Here is a 20,316-nt window from a genome sequence, read left to right as displayed (position 1 = left end):
GCGAGATTTGTTCAGTGCACATCGCTCGGGGGCGCGCATCAGCCGCTGAGCTCAGCACGCGCGCTCACTGCTGCCGCTCGTTCTTTGTCCTCCATTGCAGCTGGTGTTCACAGCTCCGACGCACCGCGCAGGCCCGAAGTAGCGCAGCCGCTCTGAGGTTAGTGCCCTACCGCGCAATCTCCAGCCATTTCAGCCCCGGCGCAGCCGCACCAAACAACCCGGCAGCGTTTGCATTTCACATACTCGTTCGCGCAGATGCAGATCGCGACGACGCAAAACAGAGCATGGGATGTTATCTGGGGCGTTTTTTAGGATGGCAATACTTTATTTAAGTCGGATCGGGACATAAAGAATAATGGCGCAGTCGCAGGCCTTTGGCCTACTGAATTTTGATCATTCGTGCAACCGTTTAGCTCCTGTTTTTGTGCAGATGCTAAATAGCATCGCCGAGCTCAAAATTTTGTGTTTTTATATTTGATTGGGGAATTTAAATTAATTTATGCTTTATATCATATTAACACATCGTCGGGTTTAATCGGAAAGTAATGTCGTCTAAATTTGAATTTATACAGAATCGACAACCGGCTTAAATTTCACTTAAATGGATAATTTCACACATTCTGCATGTTTCTTTTAGGTTTATTATGTGTAACCAAGCAGTTTTTCAGTCAGAAGTCGTTGTTTATCGTTTTGATAATATGTTTTGTTTTATCGCGCGCTCTTTACACATTATTCACAGCTTGAAAATAACCGCCATTTATGTCTCTTATTATTGCTGGTCTGAGGTAACGTTACTATATATCGATTCAGTTCTTGGAGAGATACAAACCTACCCTAAAATCGACGTATTTGTATATATTGTCATTTTTGTCCTGTTAAACGACATGTTTGTTGAATTTATTCAATATAACGTTACCATTTTCCAATGCTTTAGCGTCAGGCTGATGAATGAATGTTGCTGCACGAGCTAACGTTAGTTTATATAGCTCGTGCAGCATGACAGAAACACCATCATCCTTATTTATATATTATATTTAAAAAAAAATCATTTTTATATAACGTAATTTTTCTTTATCCCAAACGTTGCAATAAATGTAATTCCCACTGCTGGCTGTCAGATATATGTAAATTCCATCACTGATTATTTAATAAAAGTTGAAAAGGTTCTTGTTCTGTGTCATTTAGTTTGTTACTTATAATGCTTACAGTAGTTTGTTTGCAGCAAATCAATATTTTTAAAAAAATTGCATTACTGTAAATTTTGCAATATTGAAATAACTTGCACAAATAACAAATGCACTCGACAATAATAATCAGTTACATTCAACTTAATAGACTTCTAATAAACCTTACAAAATAAACAATTATTTCTCAAATTAATTAGTTTTTAGCATGAATTTGTTCACACAGTGCTGTAGTTTTAGTGCCCCCTTATGGAAAGTGTTGAAATGCAACTACGTACAATACAGACTACATGTGACGTTTGTGTGACTAGAAATGAGCCATGCACTTTTGCTCTACACATTAGCACAAACATTTTTAAAGTTCATTCATAATCTTTATTTTACATTTGCCAGGCACTTTTATCTAAAATGACTTAGAATGCATTCAAGCTATACATCCCTGGGTTCGAACCCAGGACTTTTCTTAGCTAACGCAATGCTCTACCAGTTGAGCTGCACTTATGTAAATTAAAATCTATAATGGGTGCTACTTTTTTCTAATACTCTTGTAACTACGTACTACAGCAAAAACAATATTTATCATCAAATAGGTAATAGTATAGTTTTTTAGGATAAAAATACCCTCTTTTACACTGTTTGTGTCATCCGTTGTGTCACTTAGTCACCCTTGAGCTTTGTTTGATGTAAAAATAAGCAGAACAATGCTCAGGAAACAGTAGCTGTGATGGATAATATGTTTAGTAGTTATCATAAGACAACAATGATTTAAGATGTAACTTCAGCTTGTTTATGAAATGAAACTAGGGCTGGGCATAGATTCATCTCGATTAATCTCATACAAAATAAAAGTAATTTTTTGCATAATATATGGGTTTGTGATGTGTGTAAATATTATGTATATTTAAACACATACATATATATACATTTAAGAAATGTTTTATTCAAATATAGTTTTTTATATATATAGAATAGAATATATAAAAATATAAATAAATATATATACACATGTAAATGTTTCTTAAATAAATACATGAATGTGTGTGTATTTATATATATATATATACATAATAATTACACACAGCACAAACTCCTATGTTATATAAAAAATTACTTTTATTTTGTATGAGATTAATCTAGATTAATCTATGCCCAGCTCTAATTGAAACATATAAACGTTTACTTGTGTAGTCGTGTTTGCCAACTGCTCGTGTATTTGTGTGCCAGTGTGTTTGAGGGAAACTGTTTCGGGTGATGGAAGACCACACGGTGCATCAGACAGAACACATGACCACCATCGAGGCCCACGCTGTGTCACAGGTCGGGCAAGTCCACGTTGCCACGTACACAGAGCATGGCATGCTGAGCGCGGATGAGGATTCGCCTTCCTCTCCTGACGATGATGCGTACGATGACTCCGACATTCTTAATTCAACTGGGACAGATGAGGTGACTGCGCATCTGGCTGCTGCAGGTGAGACCCTAACCACCCAATTCATTCCCAGTTGGGTACAACTAGCCTAGGAGTTCTTAGCTTTCACTTTAGTAAACCTATTAAACTATGAAATTAATATTTGGCTATTAAATATAAAGGTTATCAAATACTCAATAAACTACCCTTAATGATGGGGCTTTGTTAGCACATAAGGCAGAAAAATGTATGGAAATAGACCACTAGATGGTGCACTTGAATAAAAAGTCTTTATGTTAGGATGGTTGTCTGTGCTTGTTCATATCTAGTTAATTCTGAGAAATCTGATCTCATGATTCCTCCTAAACAGCTTATCGTGTGACCCAAATTCTTTGCTTTTAAGGGCCTGTTGGCATGGCAGCAGCTGCCGCCGTTGCGACAGGGAAGAAACGGAAGCGGCCGCACATTTTTGAGTCAAACCCCTCAATCCGTAAAAGACAACAGACTCGACTGCTTAGGTAAAAGTCGAAGTATATTTTCACAAACAAAAACTGACCATTTTGATTTTCTAAATAAAATCTTATTGACTAAGGATTATGATCGTAGGAAGCTGAGAGCTACTCTAGACGAGTACACGACACGGGTTGGCCAGCAAGCCATTGTTTTGTGCATCTCTCCATCTAAACCAAACCCCGTGTTTCGAGTCTTTGGAGCAGCCCCATTAGAGAATGTGGTGAGTGCGTGTGCTTTCCATTCTAATAACATTTAATAATAGAATTGCATGCATTGTGATTTGTTCATGCTTCTTTTCTTTTATGTGATCAGGTGAGGAAATACAAGAGCATGATTTTAGAGGATTTGGAAAACGCCCTGGCTGAACATGCGCCTCCTGGTGGTGGCGAGCTGAGCTCTGAACTTCCTCCACTTACCATAGATGGCATACCAGTGTCTGTGGACAAGATGACACAGGTAGGCACCAGGTGGCGCTGTAAGACAAATGTAAAGTTTTTGCAGTTAATAATTTGTTTATACATGTGTAGCACAAGCTGTATGTGCATGTTCTCTGGGATCAGACCCGTGATGCTTTTTTAAGCTTAAAGACATTTAAATGAGTCTTTTCAGTTATTTATACCGTGCGTATGGGGCAGCTTTACATCAAATTCCCATCATAATGGTTTTTAATGACTTGCCTTCACATCAATAAATTTAATTTCTCTGCTTCATATGGACCCTAAATTGTCAACATTATGCAAATAAGTGAAAGTCTTATCTTTTGAAATCAATATTGAAAATAGATTATTAAAATATGGCTGTAAATGAAGCAAGGACAATTGCATTGTTTCAAGTTTTTTTTATTTATTTGAAAAACAGCACAATTATGGAGCGTTACTTGATTGTGTAATTTTTAAAAGACATGTTTTAATTTATTTTTTAGATTTGTTACTTGTTACTAATTTTAAAAGTACATTTCTTCATGTTCTGATGAACACAAAAGAAGACATTTTGAGGAATGTTTGTAACCAAACTAATCAGAAGCACCATTGACTTCCATAGTAGGATAAAAGAATACTATGGAAGTCAATGGGGCTTCTGACAAAACCAATCGGAAGCCCCACTGACTTCCATAGTATGACATAAAGTCAATGGTGCTTCTGATTGGTTTGGTCAGAAGCCCTGTTGACTTCAATAGTTGGATAAAAATAATACTATGGAAGTTAATGGGGCTCTGTCCAAACCGATCAGAAGCCCCATTGACATTCATAGTTGAATAAAATAATACTATGGAAGTTAGTGGGGCTTCTGACCAAACCAATCAGAAGCCCCGTTGAGTTCCATAGTATTATTTTATCCAACTATTGAAGTCATTGGGGCTTTTTACCTAGCCCCATTGACTACCATAGTACGATATAAGAATTCAATTGAAGTCAATGGGGCTTCTGATCGGTTTGGTAACAAACGTTCTTCAAAATATCTTTTTTTTTGTTCATCCAAACAAAGAAATTTATATAGGTTTGTAACAACATGAAAGTGAGTAAATCATGACAGAATTTTCATTTTTGGGTGAACTATCCCTTTAAGAAAATCTGTCTGATAGATACATTGCTGCCGTTTACTCCAGAGTGTTTGCTCGGGTCTTTTTCCAGAATCTCTTGTTTGTCTGTGTGATGTTGCTGACGCAGTGAATCATCCCAGATCCCTCAGAGACCATATGCAGGTCTCACGTCATTCACTACAGTGAATACTACCGTAGTTCTGCGTCCCCCAGGGTTATTATTACCTAGACCAGTTGTTCTTGTTTTTCCCTGAAAAAAGATAAAACAACTAGTTTAACCGGTTAATTTGCCAGTTTATCCTTAACTCAACCCCCCATGCTGTTTTGGGGTTGGCTGATGATAGTCAGTGTCCCCCATGACAGACACACCTTGCTTGGTTTGTGGCAGTTGGAGGCAGGTCTGTACAGGGATCATCAGGTGAGGCTTGTGTGCGCGAGTAATTATCACACACACCGTGGTCGAGCACAGAGGCTTCTGATTGGCTCCCATGTGGATTAAGAGCAGAGCAGGGGAAGGGAATGGGCGGCCGAGCGGTGTGTTTGAGGCGCAAGATTCCTCTTAATTCCTTCGCCGTGTAATTAGACCATCTGCACAAACACAAGGAAGAGCCTACTACATAATGCTTGTGGAGGCAATCTGTTACATGGATTTAGTTGTAGTTGACATCAGTATTTATTTAAGTGGTAATAATTGTTTTGTTTTCCACTTCTGTCGGGTTTTGTTTGGTGAGTTTTTATGGTCAGTTTATGGGTGCTTCCCGCTCTTTTTGTTCTTATTAATATGATTGTTATAATTACCATTTCTAAGAGTCAGAATTAAAAATGTTTCTAAGCATTGAAAGTTTTTGTCAGAGCCTGTGTCTTCATTTTGACATTAATTTTCATTTTTACACCAGACATATCGGTTCAAAATATCGGTTATTTGTCTACTCGATAATCGGTATCGACATCGGCCCTGAAAAACACATATCGGTCGACCTCTAGAAAGGATAAATTGGGGATATTAAAAATGTACAAACAGGGAATAGTTGCATAAGATTTTAAAAGGTAATGTACATGTTTGTAGCAGTGATGCACCGATATATTATAATCGGTATCGGCAGATTAATAACATTTCCACACTATCAGACATCAGCCGATTGTTTAAAAACAGCCGATGATCAGCACATTTCCTGGCAATCAAAAGGTGATTATTATCACAATAGCTGCGTTTCCATTACCTTTTAAATTGCGCAAATTGACATTGCGATTTAAAAATACGGCCAATGGAAACATGTAAATTTAGCAAAAATTCCCATATATTGCAAAAAAATTATGCTCAGATGAGATGGTTTTTCAGGCAATTTGCTAAAAGGTGTATTTCGCAAAACTGCAATAGAAACAGTTTATTCGCATTTTCAGGTCACTTGACGCAAGTCACATAATTATTATTTGAAGATAATTCGGTATGTACTAAAACTTCCCAAAAACGCCTCAATACATGTCTGCTTCCAAGTGTAAGAGGCTTCCTTGCCAATAATGTTTAGATAACACTCCTACATCTCTTTTGATTTAAAATATTGTACTTTTATCTCCAAGAAACACCTACACGTTGCCGCTCCGAAGTATAATGGGCTTTCCTTGGCATTGTTTTGATAATAATTTTACATCTCTTTTGGTTAAAAATAATCCCTAGTGTGGGGGATGTGATTTTAGTAAACCTACCAGCATCAGTCGACGTGAAAAAAACAAAGTTTCAGTCGCTTTTCAATAATTATGGAAATGCCATAGTTTCAGAAATAGTCTATTGTCGACATTTAGAAAAATAACGCAAACATTTTTGCACAAATCTGCAAAGGAAACGCAGCTACTGACAGTATTGCAGTTTGTACGCTCCGCACTTTTAGGATTTCATGACCCTAATAATTTGAAACAATGAGTAAAAAGCAAAACTATCGTTATCTATCGTTATAAGTAGATGTTATTCGAATATGGTATCGGCATAGAAAAATTGTATTTTCCAGTTGTGCGCTGCTTTAAAGGGACACTTCACCCATTTGCATTAATCTTTGTATAGTTAGAACCCCAGTCATGTTTTTTAATGGTTGTGCTTCATTTTCTCAGTTTCCTCTGAGACAGGAGAAATACAGATTTCAGTGTTGCACTTCCTTCTTTCAATGATGTAAAAATCATCATTTTGCATCATTGAAAGAAGGAAGTCCAATATCTTTGTTGAGGGGGTGAGACTACAAACACCCCTTTTCTCAGTCAAATAGGCACCAAATTCTAAATGTATTTTACATATCGACTACAAATATAACACACTTTCAATAAAGATTAATGTTTCTACGGGTGAAATGCTCCTTTAACATATATAAAAGTAAACATGTCCATGCATAGAAATGTCATGAAAAGGTCAATATGGAATAAATACAGCTGTACTTTGCTCTAAAATATTTTATTGTTAAAAAATTGTTGGAGGGGCACATGACGAAAAGTTTGAGAACCACTGTTCCCGACCACTACTCCGAATAAGCTTTTATTACACCGTAATTTTTAGTAGTGAAGGATCCCTGCGTTTGTGTGCTAATTTGTTAAATACTTTTCCTCTGGTCGTCTGTTACCGACTAATGTCAGGCTAGCAGGAAGTGTAACAAATTTAGCCTGTGATGTTGAGGTGAACAGACGTTGCTACAGTTCATTTCAATTCACATTTAGTTGTTTAGCGCTTTTCAGTGTTTAAAAAAGGACAAAATGTAAAACACAATAAAAAATGTTAGATCAGTTTAAAGTCCCGCACTGGCATCATCTGAAGTCCTTGCAAGGGCCGGTGTCATCTTTCCATATGTGTTGAAAGGCAGGATCCAGACTGGAGCTGGCGTAATGACTAGTTACCTAGGGATGAGCATCAGTGAGGCATTGAGTACAATCCCTGTCGTGCCTACGGAATTACAAAGGGCACTGAGTACACAGGGATAAACTCCGCCCTCACTCCGATCACCAGCCTAGTGGATTGTCCTTAACAAATCAAAGTGTGATTATAAGTGTTTTTATAAAACACACCCTTGCATAATGCTAAAAAAATCACATACCTGATGTTTATGTTATTCATCAGCTACCATCTTGCAAGAAATTGTTTCACATCCGACTCAATCTACTGCAGTCAGGTTGCACTGAATCCTCATCCATAGATTTGCCTCTAAATAGAAACCTAATAGCCTCCCTTTAAGAGCAGTATGTGTGGACAGACTGTCTGTAGCCAGCCACATTCTCAAGGAAGAGAATAATCGATGGCTTATTGTATTCAAACTCATTTTCATACACATTTATTTTTCCTCACATCATTGCTGATCAAAAAACCATTTGAACTGAATGTGTGCTTTGACTCTTTGCAGGCTCAGCTCCGAGCATTCATTCCCGAAATGCTGAAGTATTCCACAGGCCGCGGGAAGCCCGGCTGGGGAAAAGAGAGTTGCAAGCCTATCTGGTGGCCAGAGGACATTCCCTGGGCCAACGTACGGAGCGATGTCCGAACTGAAGAGCAGAAACAGAGGGTAATCTTGACACAATTGTGATCATACACACACACTCTAAAAATGTATCTTAATATTTTCTCAGCAATAAAATTGGATTCAAAATTCAGGCTCACATAATACACGCTGTTTCTGCTTTTGTCATGTTAATCTTAAGTACCTATAGAGTTGTATTACATACTTCATATATCCAAAGAGTTTGATCAGATTTAAAAAAGACAGACATCGGAAATAAGACATAAGATCTAATCCTTGCATCATATTAACTTCATGAATCTCTGTATCTGTTGGAAACAGGTGTCGTGGACACAAGCCCTGAGGACTATAGTTAAAAACTGTTACAAGCAACATGGGAGAGAAGACCTGCTTTACGCCTTCGAGGACCAGATTACCACACAACATATTGCCACAACAACCACACACAGCATTGCACACCTGGTTCCATCACAGACTGTAGTGCAGACGATCAGTAATCCTGACGGGACGGTCTCGCTCATACAGGTGGGAGGAGCTACATGTAAACATATAGCTTTATTTTCTAGGCTTAATAAATATAGAGGAAATCAAAACTTTGATTTACTTAAAAAATATTAAAAACAGGTAAATTAAATTAGCACAAAATATTAACTGACCAGGTTTACTTTACATATTGCATGTTCTTGATCAGCACACATAGAAAAAGTCACATCTTGATCCGCCTCTGAAATATCTGTCTTTATCGGCTGGCATCACTCTTTCCTCTTAAATTTTAACAACCTGCTTTCAGCTCTTTTTACTCTTTCCCTGCCAAAGTTGCCAGCCTTTTTTATGATTTTCTCAAAAGTTGAATGCCTTCCAGAAAAGTATCTACTTTTAATATGTAATATATCAATAAAAAAATCACCTTTTTATCACCTCTCAAATATCTTCAAAATAAGAACTTTTATTTAAGGAAAAAGCTGAGATGATTGCATTTTTGTGAAGGACTTTTGTTAGAGATCAGATTCAGAGCGATGATCAAAACATACACAGAGTTTTAACTATTTTTGGGCTTAGTTGATGCTTCGGTGTTTTATAAGTTGGGTAAAGGGGGTTGCGCCGCGTCGAGTCGCTTCTATGACAACTTGGAGGTATCGTAGAACCGGAAGTGCACATTAAATAGCGCAAGCTTAGTCAGATAGCATCTACATCAAAATGCAGAATATACGTTAGCAGCCAATGTTAATCGTTAATGATTTGGGACAAATATGACGTTATTTAATGTTAAAGGTGGTCTAAGCGAATTGACGCGTTTTAGACCATAAAAATTTTTTTGTTACATACAGCAAACATCTCCTCACTATCTGCTTGCTGCCTGTCCGCTGATCAAACTGTAAAAAACGCGATCTCTGTAGACAGCCCAGGCTTCACAAACGGCAATAACAACACAGTGGCCAAACCTAGCACCACAAAACAAAACAAAGTGTTCCAGCCAATAAACGACAAAAAGGATTTGGGGGTGGGGGTTGGGCGCATTCATGAAAGCACGGAAGGGAGAGGGAGGGGGAGGAGTTAGCTAAACTCCGTCTGTTTGAAAACAATTCAAACGTCAACAAAAACTAACGTCTCGCAGGTTCGCTTAGAACGCCTTAAATTGGAAACTAACAAGTAGCTTCCTGAAATGTGCATATCTCAATAAAAGTTAATTTTGTTTGTCATGCGATAATCTGATTTGTAAGGGGGCGTGCACACCAAAGCTTTTACGCCTGTGGCCGACGAATGTTTTCAATGGTTTCCAATGAAAGCTCTGCGGTTTTCAAAAAAGCCTGCAGCTAGCGGGTTTTTTTTCACTGAAAACTGGCGCTCGGCGGTTTTTTCCGCACTCGGCGCTGAGCTTCAAGAGTTGAAAGAGATTTAACTGTGGGTGAAAAGCTCCGCTCGTCAATGTCAGTTCTCACACGGCCATCCAATCACAGTGGAGGAGGGGCGGGACAAGTATCACAACAACCAACCGGCTCACAGCTCAAGTATCACAGCTACCAAAGTGCTCAGCTACCAAAGAAAGCTGGCGCTCAGCTGAAAAAAACAGGTGGCAATTGGTATCCTCCAGGCGTTTTCAGCCGCGTTTAAAAGTTTTGGTGTGCACAACCCCTAATGAAGTACATTTTTTAATTATATGTTCTTTTTTTGTAAGTCACATTGGATAAAAAAACTTTAATATACACATGGTACTAAAATGAATTGTTGATAAAATGTTTTTGCTATAACGAAATCTTAACTAATTAACAGGTTGGCACTGGAGCCACTGTAGCAACATTAGCAGACGCATCTGATCTGCCTGGTACGGTAACAGTCGCCCAGGTGAACTACTCCACAGTTACAGATGGAGAGGTAACGTCAATATTCATTGTAGTCACTTCCTTTGCCTATTATGTTTTTGACCCGTTAGTTATCTGTACTTACAGGTCATAACTCTCTATTCTTATTTCCTCCGTAAGGTGGAGCAAAATTGGGCCACACTACAGGGTGGTGAAATGACCATCCAGACAACGCAAGCATCAGAGGCCAATCAAGCGGTGGCCTCATTGGCTGAAGCAGCGGTCGCCGCGTCGCAAGAGATGCAGTCTGGGGCGACGGTTACCATGGCGCTCAACAGGTACTCGTGGGAAGTGATGATGAAGTTGGCTTTTGAGAAAGCGATAGGAAATACCGTACCACAGCAGCGGCTAACTAACTCAGTCCCAGTCGCAGATTCGATTCCCTGAGGTCTCATTACAGCGCATCACCTGAGCCCGTTCTCCTGTTTATCACAAGCAGGTAGCATCACCAGCTGCCCAGAAATACAGCACAGTGGGAACAATTGGTTTATTCTCCATTCCCACAACAATTAGGCTGAGGTGGCGATGTTTTCTGTGCTAGACAGAGGTCTTATTATTACTAAAGTAAATCGGCCTTAAGGGTGCGGTCGGAGCATCTTCATTCGCTCCCAAATTCACTAAAGCTCCTGTAGCCTTTCCAGTCTTGGTATGCTTAGAATTTTTTTTTCTTATCAACTAGAGCTCAAGAAACTATTTTGACACAATTATTTTCCTGCACTAGGGGGCAGCACCATCACATCCTGATCATTGAGTCCTGTTGAAATGAATGCGTCTGTGGCAGCAGGATTGTCATCAGATATGTTTTTGTGTTTTGCAGCGAAGCAGCAGCTCATGCGGTGGCAACTTTAGCAGAGGCGACGCTACAGGGCGGAGGACAAATTGTGTTAGCGGGAGAGACGGCGGCCGCAGTAGGAGCTTTAACTGGAGTTCAGGACGGCACCGGTACGAGTCCCTCTGTGCATTCACTGCAGTATTTCTATTTCCCAACACGAGTTCAAATCAAGACCCCTCCCTGAACACACGCACACACATAAATGCATTTATAAATTTCACTTAGGGTTGTCATGATACTGAAATATCAGAAGTTAGTAGCATTCATTGAATTGTATTAAAACATTGATATATAATAATGTAGGGCATGTGAGGATAGTTTCATGCTACATTTAAATATTAAAGCAACGTTGTTATGATCGTTTTTTGCTACGTTTGAACGGAGATTCAATAAATCTGTATCAAATCTGCTAACCAAAAACTGTCTAAATGATCGATACTGTATAGAGACGATTAGTCTAGACATTTAGTGCAGAGTAGGGCTGGGCAATATTGACCAAAATCTCTGTAAGTTTTATGACTGACGATATACGATAAATATCTGAATGTCGCATAAATGTCAAGTCAAAGCCTCATGTAAAAGTCACACTCATATTTATTAAAGCAGCTTGTGATGAAAATTAAATTCAAAGACAGTTGTACGTCATGCGAGCTGGTTGGAGAGCGTACGTCTGACATCGGTGTAGATTTCTGGCTAGATCAGATCATACCGATATAGACAATATTGTCTCACCCCATGTCCTGCTGGGAGAAAATACCGATATATTGCCAAACTCAATATACTGCCCAGCCCTAATACAGACAATGCTAACACAAAACGTATGTGATTTCTCTAATGCTTGTATTTAATTTCGATTGTATGTTTATATGTACTTTGCCATTTCACTTTGTTATTACTTTTATTATTTGTTGTCAATGATGTACTTGTATTATAAATGCTTTGAAGCTGCTTTCAAAGGCGCTATATAAAATAAAATTATTATTATTATTATTAAACACTTTTAAACTGCTTAACACATGCTCACCTGATTCATGTATAATCCTTAAATATACCTTTATGCATATGTAAAGCCACACCTATAGACACCTGCAGCTTCTGAGACAGGCTGTCTGCAGCCAGTCAGACCCTCAGTGATGTAGCAACTGTGTTTTTTTTAAGCTATGGGGCCTTTTTTATAAAAAAAAAAACTTTTATATATGCAGATGAAGCATTATCATAACTAATAGGAATGTTTGGGGGTCATATGAAATTGATGATGTCATGAAGTTCACTTAGGCAGGCATGGATGCATAAGGTGTGTTGAAGTGTATTGTAATCCCCTGGGTGTTTGTGGGACAGATGGTGTGTGTGTGTGAGACCTGTGTCACAGACTCCAGCGTCTACACGTCTCTTTAATCTCAACCACTAAGCGCTTTGCATATGTAGAGCATCAGTCTCTAGTACTCTAGCTATGAGTGGATGGTGCTTACACATGCATTTGAAACGGTGATGCAGTCTATTCTGTCTGGTGCACTGAAGGCATTTGTTACAACGTAATGAAATGGCACGAGACGCTTCCACCTCGTCACAATCAACTTGGCGTAGAAGATAAATTATTTAAAGGGGACATATCATGAAACATGGACTGTTTCCATGTTTAAGTGCTATAATTGGGTCCCCAGTGCTTCTGTCAACCTAGAAAACTTGAAAAAGAACAACTTAAAAACTTAGTTTTGCCATTCTTTGCAAACATGTGAAAGGAATTAGGTTGTTCAGATTTCGCCTGTTTTGTGACATAGGTAGCAAGTCTAATTACAATAATACTGCCCCTTAATCTGCCCTATCCAACCACAGCACTGCCATTCAGTGCAAAGGGAAAGAGATTGTTGAGATAATTGACAGCACAATTGAGTTTCAATTTCAATAAACCACCATTATTGCGATCAATGTTTGCATTTCATCGGCTCATTTGCATTTTAAAGGACACACCCAAAAATGACTCACCTACAAAGGGGCTATTTTAATATGCTATAATAAATTCTCTGAGCTAAAACTTAACATACACACTCTGGGGACACCAAAGACTTATTTTACATCTTTTAAATTTTTTTATAATATGACCCCTTTAAAAATCATATTTTTGGGGATCAAAGAGATGAAGATCTCAGATGCAAAACCCTCTATGTACGTATTGTTTAGGTTCAGTAATTTCACTTTAATGGCAAAAAAAGGTCATTAGTTGGTTATTACTTTAGTCAATAAAAATTTAACAAATTTGAGTCTTTTGCTGCAAAACCCTCTAAGTGCATAAATCTCACATAAATCTCCAGTCACTTTTCACTGTCCTTTCTCAATAAATACAGTCAATATCCTAATATATTCTGTAAACCGCCTTTAACCAGATAAAAAACTGCACTGTGACGTCATCTATTCAATTCTTCTTCCGTTCACTTAGAGGCCTTTGCTGAAAATTCGACATCTGGTGCAGAATAAGGAGAAGCCAATGAGTAAAAGATTGCAATTCATCACAGTTGATATCAAAATGATATCAAATATCATATCGCAAAGTCCCTGAAGACTCCCATCCTAAATTGGTTCTCCTTGAGTTTGGTCCTTTCCTAGTGACCTGTCCTGGTTTTCCCCGTTGCCCCCTGTGACCAATAAGAAGTCCCTCCCCCCAACCATCGAGGATCCCTCTTAAAGGGCTTTGATCCTCTCCATTATCAGTGCATTGTCTAATCACAGAGCCAGCTGTCAACACTAGGAAGCCCAGTCTATAAAACACACACACACACACACAATCACATGACATTAGGAGAATAGACAAGAGCAAGGGGTGTGTTTAAACATATAAAGCTGATTAGCAGGTAAACCACTTTGGACATCAGGCCTTTCTCACATCTTTATAAGTTGTCGCTCGAGCAATGTGAAACACTGTTTCTTTTATTGTGTATCCGTATCTTGGTCATTAAAAGATGAAATTGCTATTCTTAACTTTTTTGTTATTTGTAAATGTGATTTATTTGCATTGTACTAGCTTTTTCTTTTAAATCTGCATTTTTTATATTTTATTCTTAGCTCAGAAAATAGAAATAATGGTTGGTTTACATGTTGTTTAGTCATATCACTGACGCTTTGAGTAGTATCAAATTTAGTATCAACTTTTTTAAAGACTTTTATTTTATTATTTGGTTTCTTTTATTTTATTGTGTTTTAATTAATAACTCTAAATCTATACATTTTTTAAATAAATTTTAAAGCATACTAAAAATCTTTTTTTTCTGGCCTCTCGAAGGGGATTGCATGCTCGCATTAGATAAGCCATCTGTTAAAATCTACCCATCTTTTATTTTTTTTGTGAATGAGTTAAGAGTCTCTTTACATAACGCTGTACCGATTACTTACAGATTCAAAAGATTCAGGCCGAGTACACCGTGTTTCTCGCTCGTGTAAACAAGACGGGTTTATCCGAGTCAGTTGTAAGTCCAGTGATCTGTCTTCTCCCAAAATGATGCAGTCACTTTAAAACTGCACAATTAAACCTAATTTACGCTTCAGCTCGGAGGGGCTGGTAAGAGCGCAGTCGACGACAGACCCCGTTGATGGGCAGCCGGCGTTTATTGACTATTCAATCAGCGAAATGGCAGGGCAGACGCAGCTTTGAAGTGGCTGGTCTCAAGTAATCGTAAATGATTTACCTTCCTTCACTCCAGTGTACCTTTAAGCTCTCGCAGAAACCCTCGATGTCAAAGTGATGAAGGGTTTGTAGATACCTCACCCAAAAAACAATGCTTCATGTACTCCCCAACAATTATTGAGATGTGATTACGAGAAAATGGTTAACTAAATAAACATTTAGGTTTTATTTTACATCCAAAAAGCTTAATCATTCTTGTTATTGTGATACTTGAAAATCATGTTATTAATTAAAAAATATTACATTTATTTCATATAATGGAGGCCAACATCATGTATTAATTCTTTTTCACATTGAATGAAACCAAAGGTTTTCCAAAGAGGTTGTGTCGCTGCTCTGCACCTGTCAGATATTGTGCATGCGCAAAATTTAATGTGGTGATGTACTATAGTTGTTTGAATTGTAACAGAGCCCCGCCCCTAGAGAATGTCATTCTTTAACGGTTGACGATTGGCTCTCTTTACTGGAAGGCGGGACTAGAGCGGCTATATTGACCACTTCCCTTATACAAGGCAATAGCAGCGTGCACATCTTATTAATAATATAAAAAATCTTTGTTAACACTTATGTGCTAAAAATCTTAATGATCCTAAAATAGTTTTTTATTTAATATAAACTTACTTTTACTTTGTATAAAAAGGGCTGATTACATATAAGAATTAAGGATTTTTAGTGTAATGGGATTTTTATATTTTTGAAGGATTTTGGGAAATATTACCTGAACATATAAAGGCATCAGATGCAAACGCTGCCTGTGTCAAAAATTAGATTATGATATTAACCAAATGCTCTCGGAAAATATATGTCCATCAAAAAACATGCATGCACTTAGAGGGTTTTGCAGCGAAAGACAGTCAATTTTTTTAAATACCAGTTAAATGACCAAAGAAGTGACATTTGTGAAAATGAGGCATTTCACAAACAAAAAAGTTTCATCGCTGTTAAAGTAAAAGTACTGAACTTAGATGCACTTAGAGGGTTTTGCATCGGAACCCTTCATATTTCCTAATATATTGACAGCTTGTTTGAAATTCACCCTAAGAGTGATATCATCAGGGGTCTGGGTCAGTAAGATAAACAAAATTTATTCTTAAAGTTCAGTATATCTCATTTAAGGGTCAAAACTGATTGTCTTTGTAAAGCTGAAATTGAAAGGAAATTTTATCTTGAGGAGTTTGTGCCGGCACTGGGAGGAGACAAAGAAACTGTCAGACTAAATGGAGAGCGTGATTGAAATATGAGCCTTTCCTGTAGCCACCATTACAGAGTTTCCAACTGCTTTGCAAGTCACTACTTTGTAAACAAAACTGCAAAATTACTGGACGGGAAAATAAGTGACAGTTCTGCGGCCTCCTGTGTGAGTGCATCTGTAATCCAGAAATGGAAAAGACGTAAAGAAAAAGAGACGGAAGTTGGGAGCGGCCCATTTCAATTACTCCATTGTTCCGCATTGCAGTGAGATGCAGCACCCTGCCCTCGGCCCCCTTTTCTTCTGGGCCTGTCCGAGTAGTGAGCATACGCTAAACGTGGACGCTCGATCACGAAGCGTCCTCCTATCCCCTCCCTCCTGCTGTCTCGATTTCATTTGTGACGTACATCACACACAACTAGAACATCTTTGGTAGGCGCCTCCGATGCTGATTTGATTCTGTGATTTGTCTTATGACTGAGAAATGTGGAATATCATACAAATAGTATGCACTAATTATAATTATTTGCACTATTTTTTCTGCATGAATAGCCAGATGACCTACTAAGTTTGTAATAGATCAAAGAACACACTGTTAGAGATACTTAATCGCACAATGCAGTGCACTTGACCTGACCTGTTTTCAGTGTGACAAATGCACTGCCGCAAACTAAATAATAAACTACATGTCATTTTAAAAGAAAAGATTGTTTAATAAAAAACAAAAATAAAATGGGCAGTGTTTAGTTTATAGTGCTTACAGGGTTCCCACGGGTTGTGGAATTTCTGGAATATCATGGAATCTTGAAAGGCCTATTCCAGACATTGAAAGTCAGAGAATTTTCTATTTTTTTTTGTCCAAGTCATGGAATATCAGGGATTTTATGTGTCGTTTGTCGTATTAAATTTTAGTTTGAATTTATCAAAATGTAATCTCAGAAATGGGCCATGAAAACTAATTTTTTTGAAAAGGAAATTTAAATCCTGTGCTTAAAGGGACACTCCACTTTTTTGAAAATATGTGAATTTTCCAGCTCCCCTAGAGTTAAACATTTGATTTTTACCGTTTTGGAATCCATTCAGCTGATCTCCGGGTCTGGCGCTACCACTTTTAGCCTAGCTTAGCATAATCCATTGAATCTGATTAGACCATTAGCATTGCACTAAAAAATAACCAAAGAGTTTTAATATTTTCCTATTGATATTACGCAGCAGACAAAAAATAGTTCCCTTAGTATCTTTCAAAAGCAGCGGCCTATTTTTCGGCTGCTGCGTAATATCACTACGCCTGCTGCAGCCATGTTACGGCAGCAAAGTCCTTGATTTTTACGCCAGAATGAGAGTATAGTTCCTAACCATATCTGCCTAGAAAATCGCAGCTTTTAATTTTCCGTCTGTCTTAGTACACCATTTAACTACAGAAGAGTCAAGTGTTAAATGGGAAAAATGTTGAAACTCTTTGGTTATTTTTTTTGCGCGATGCTAATGGTCTAATCAGATTCAATGCATTATGCTAAGCTATGCTAAAAGTGGTATCGCAGACCCGAAGATCAGCTGAATGGATTCCAAAACGGTAAAAATCAAATGTTTAACTCTAGGGGAGCTAATATTCAGATTTGTTAGCAATGCAAAGGTCATGTGTTCGATCCCCAGGGATTACATAGATTGATAAACAAAATCTAGTCGCTTTGGATAAATGCATTTGATGCAAACACACCATTTGTAAATTTCAATACCTGTTCTCTCATTCCAGGCCTCGTCCAGATACCAGTCAGTATGTATCAGACGGTCGTCACCAGTTTGGCCCAGGGAAACCGACCCGTTCAGGTCGCCATGGCTCCCGTCACCACCCGCATAGACAATACGGTAACGCTCGACGGACAGGCGGTAGAGGTGGTGACGCTGGAGCAGTGACATACTCTACCCCTGCAGCTGTCTGGGACAGGATCCTCTGCGACTACATAAAGGAAGTAGCTGCTGGAGTATATTGTAAAAATAATATTAAAACCTGTTACCAAACATCTGCAGGGGGCGTAGGGATTTTTCTTTTTTTGTTAACAATTCATAGTCTTATTTTTTTCTTCCTAGTGTTGTTAAAGATGTTAACGTTAATTTTTTTAGCTGGTGTTTCGCAAAGAGGATTAATTCTTTCCCAACAAATACACCAACCAAAATTCACCCCTCAAAAATTAAGTGGCATAATTTGTTATTTTTCCTTCGATTTAAAGCTTTAGGTTTCTCACGATGTCTCTGACACATTCTCTTCTCAGTTTTTACCTTTATCCATCCATGTATGTATATATATATATATCATATATATCTTGAACCATCTTGTGCCATATTTCTATGCTTTCGTTAATATATTGTGTAAAGTAAATCATTTTAGTATTGCCTCCCATTACTCCTGACTACTGAGCTGAACATGCATGGATTTTTTGTCGGACTGTACAACGTAAAATTCTTCATATGCATTTCACCCCGATGTAAAAAAAATCAATCTTGACTGATAATGTGGTACTTAATTGTTCACTCAGCTACCTGTAGTTCTTTATTATATTGTACTGTTAATAGATAACTATAAATGTTGACGAATTAATGACAAGAGGAAGATGTAGCACTCCCATTTCTTTTGACTTTTTATACATCAATAAAAACAGAACTTTAAATATTTGTTAGTATTTGGAAACAGTTCATGCAAATATGATCAAACTGTTGGGTATTTATTGTAATTTATTTTTCATATAATGCTTTCGTTTGGACACAAAATGTTAAAAGAAATGTCAATATCAAATATTTTGAGTGCTAAGTGACAGAACCATATTTGCTTTTTCTCTTACATCTGGTTTTAGTTCTGTGCATAATGCCAATTTTTGTATCAGATATTCATTTTTTTGACATGGTTTAGAAACATTTTCTTTTCAGTTTCTCTTTCTTTGATCTGCTTTGCGACACGCGTCAACATTACGTCAACTTTTTATGTAAAACTTGTACAATATAAAGTTTGATGAAACTTGATTATCTTGCTGGAAAGAGAATAATGGTGACATTGATGTGGCACCACATGTCAGAGTTTGACTTTTTCCCTTTTATCCATTCATGGAAATAAAATGGCCACTATTTATAAACTGCCTCAAGATCCTTATTGGGTTACAATATAATTTTACTAAACACGTTTTTTTCTGGACCACACAACCAGTCATAAGTTGCACTGGTATATCTGGGGGGAAAATCAAGGCCCTGGGAAGTTTTTGAAAATATACATGCATAGATACAGGTCATTAAAAGTGCTTGAATCTATTTTATGCAAGAAGTTTTCTGGAAAAAATCCATATTATTCCCTGTGTATTGTAGGATAATACCATAAAAATTCTAGACTTTTTAAGCACACGTGCTAAACTGTTCCCTTTAAATGCTTATATCTTCTGTATGAGAATGTTGATTCATACCAAAATGCTTTTTTGCATAGTTATGTTTGACACATGAAAACGTCTCGGGTTACGTGTGTAACTGTTGTTTCCTGAGAAGGGAATGAGACGCTGCGTCTCCCTTGCCATACTTCCTGCGTCCCTGTAATGCAGTCTTTGGCAATATTTCAGATAGCGATATACTTCCTGGCTCCCGCGTCACCCTGTCTTTGTCGTTAAGCTTCACCATTGGTTGAATTTGATATACACATTCAGACGCACTTACCCCTGGAGGCGTCCCCAAAGTGTCACCGCAGTAACGCAGCGCAAGTTCCCTCAAAGGGAACTGTAACATGTATCTTAAAAGGTAACACGATGTAACCTTGCTCTCACTTGAACTCTGTCCTCACATTTAATTCTTGAATTTAAAGGTATTGGACCTGGATAGTCCTTGAAAGGTCCTTGAATTTGAAGTTAACTAAGGTGTGGGAGCCAGAAATACATTGTATGGGTCAAAATTATAAAAATAATTATGCCAAAAATCATAAGAATATAATGTTAAGATGAAGATATTTTTGTAAATGTCCTACTGTAAATGTATTTTAAAAATTATGTATCATTAGCGATATATGTTGCTTTGTTTTCTCAATATTTAAATTTTTTGCACCCTTAAATTCCAGATTTGTATAGTTGTATCTATGTCAAATATTGTCCTCTCCTAA

General features: G+C 37.7%; 1 protein-coding gene across 1 annotated transcript; it reads left to right on the top strand.

Moving 5' to 3' along the window:
- Positions 1–5: 5 nt before the first annotated feature.
- Positions 6–19,315, top strand: nrf1 (nuclear respiratory factor 1). The gene is made up of 11 exons (XM_065289687.1): positions 6–157; positions 2,409–2,655; positions 2,996–3,110; positions 3,199–3,325; positions 3,418–3,561; positions 8,020–8,178; positions 8,455–8,658; positions 10,405–10,506; positions 10,614–10,771; positions 11,311–11,435; positions 17,944–19,315. Exons 2-11 carry the CDS (start codon positions 2,436–2,438, stop codon positions 18,102–18,104), a joined length of 1,515 nt encoding a protein of 504 aa, XP_065145759.1. The 5' UTR covers positions 6–157; positions 2,409–2,435; the 3' UTR covers positions 18,105–19,315.
- The last annotated feature ends 1,001 nt before the right edge of the window (positions 19,316–20,316 follow it).

This window comes from Paramisgurnus dabryanus, chromosome 1, assembly GCF_030506205.2.
Source record: "Paramisgurnus dabryanus chromosome 1, PD_genome_1.1, whole genome shotgun sequence".
In the NCBI taxonomy this organism is placed as follows: domain Eukaryota; kingdom Metazoa; phylum Chordata; class Actinopteri; order Cypriniformes; family Cobitidae; genus Paramisgurnus; species Paramisgurnus dabryanus.
Note: the sequence above shows the minus strand (reverse complement) of the source record. Positions and strands in the feature narration are given on the sequence as shown.

What these genes read in the sequence shown, in the direction of transcription:
- nrf1 (XM_065289687.1), top strand. Translation starts at nt 2,436, where the DNA reads ATGGAAGACCACACGGTGCATCAGACAGAACACATGACCACCATCGAG. An exon ending in TGCGCATCTGGCTGCTGCAG is followed by an intron (nt 2,656 to 2,995) that starts GTGAGACCCTAA and finishes TTTGCTTTTAAG; the next exon opens with GGCCTGTTGGCATGGCAGCA. An exon ending in CTGAAGAGCAGAAACAGAGG is followed by an intron (nt 8,179 to 8,454) that starts GTAATCTTGACA and finishes TGTTGGAAACAG; the next exon opens with GTGTCGTGGACACAAGCCCT.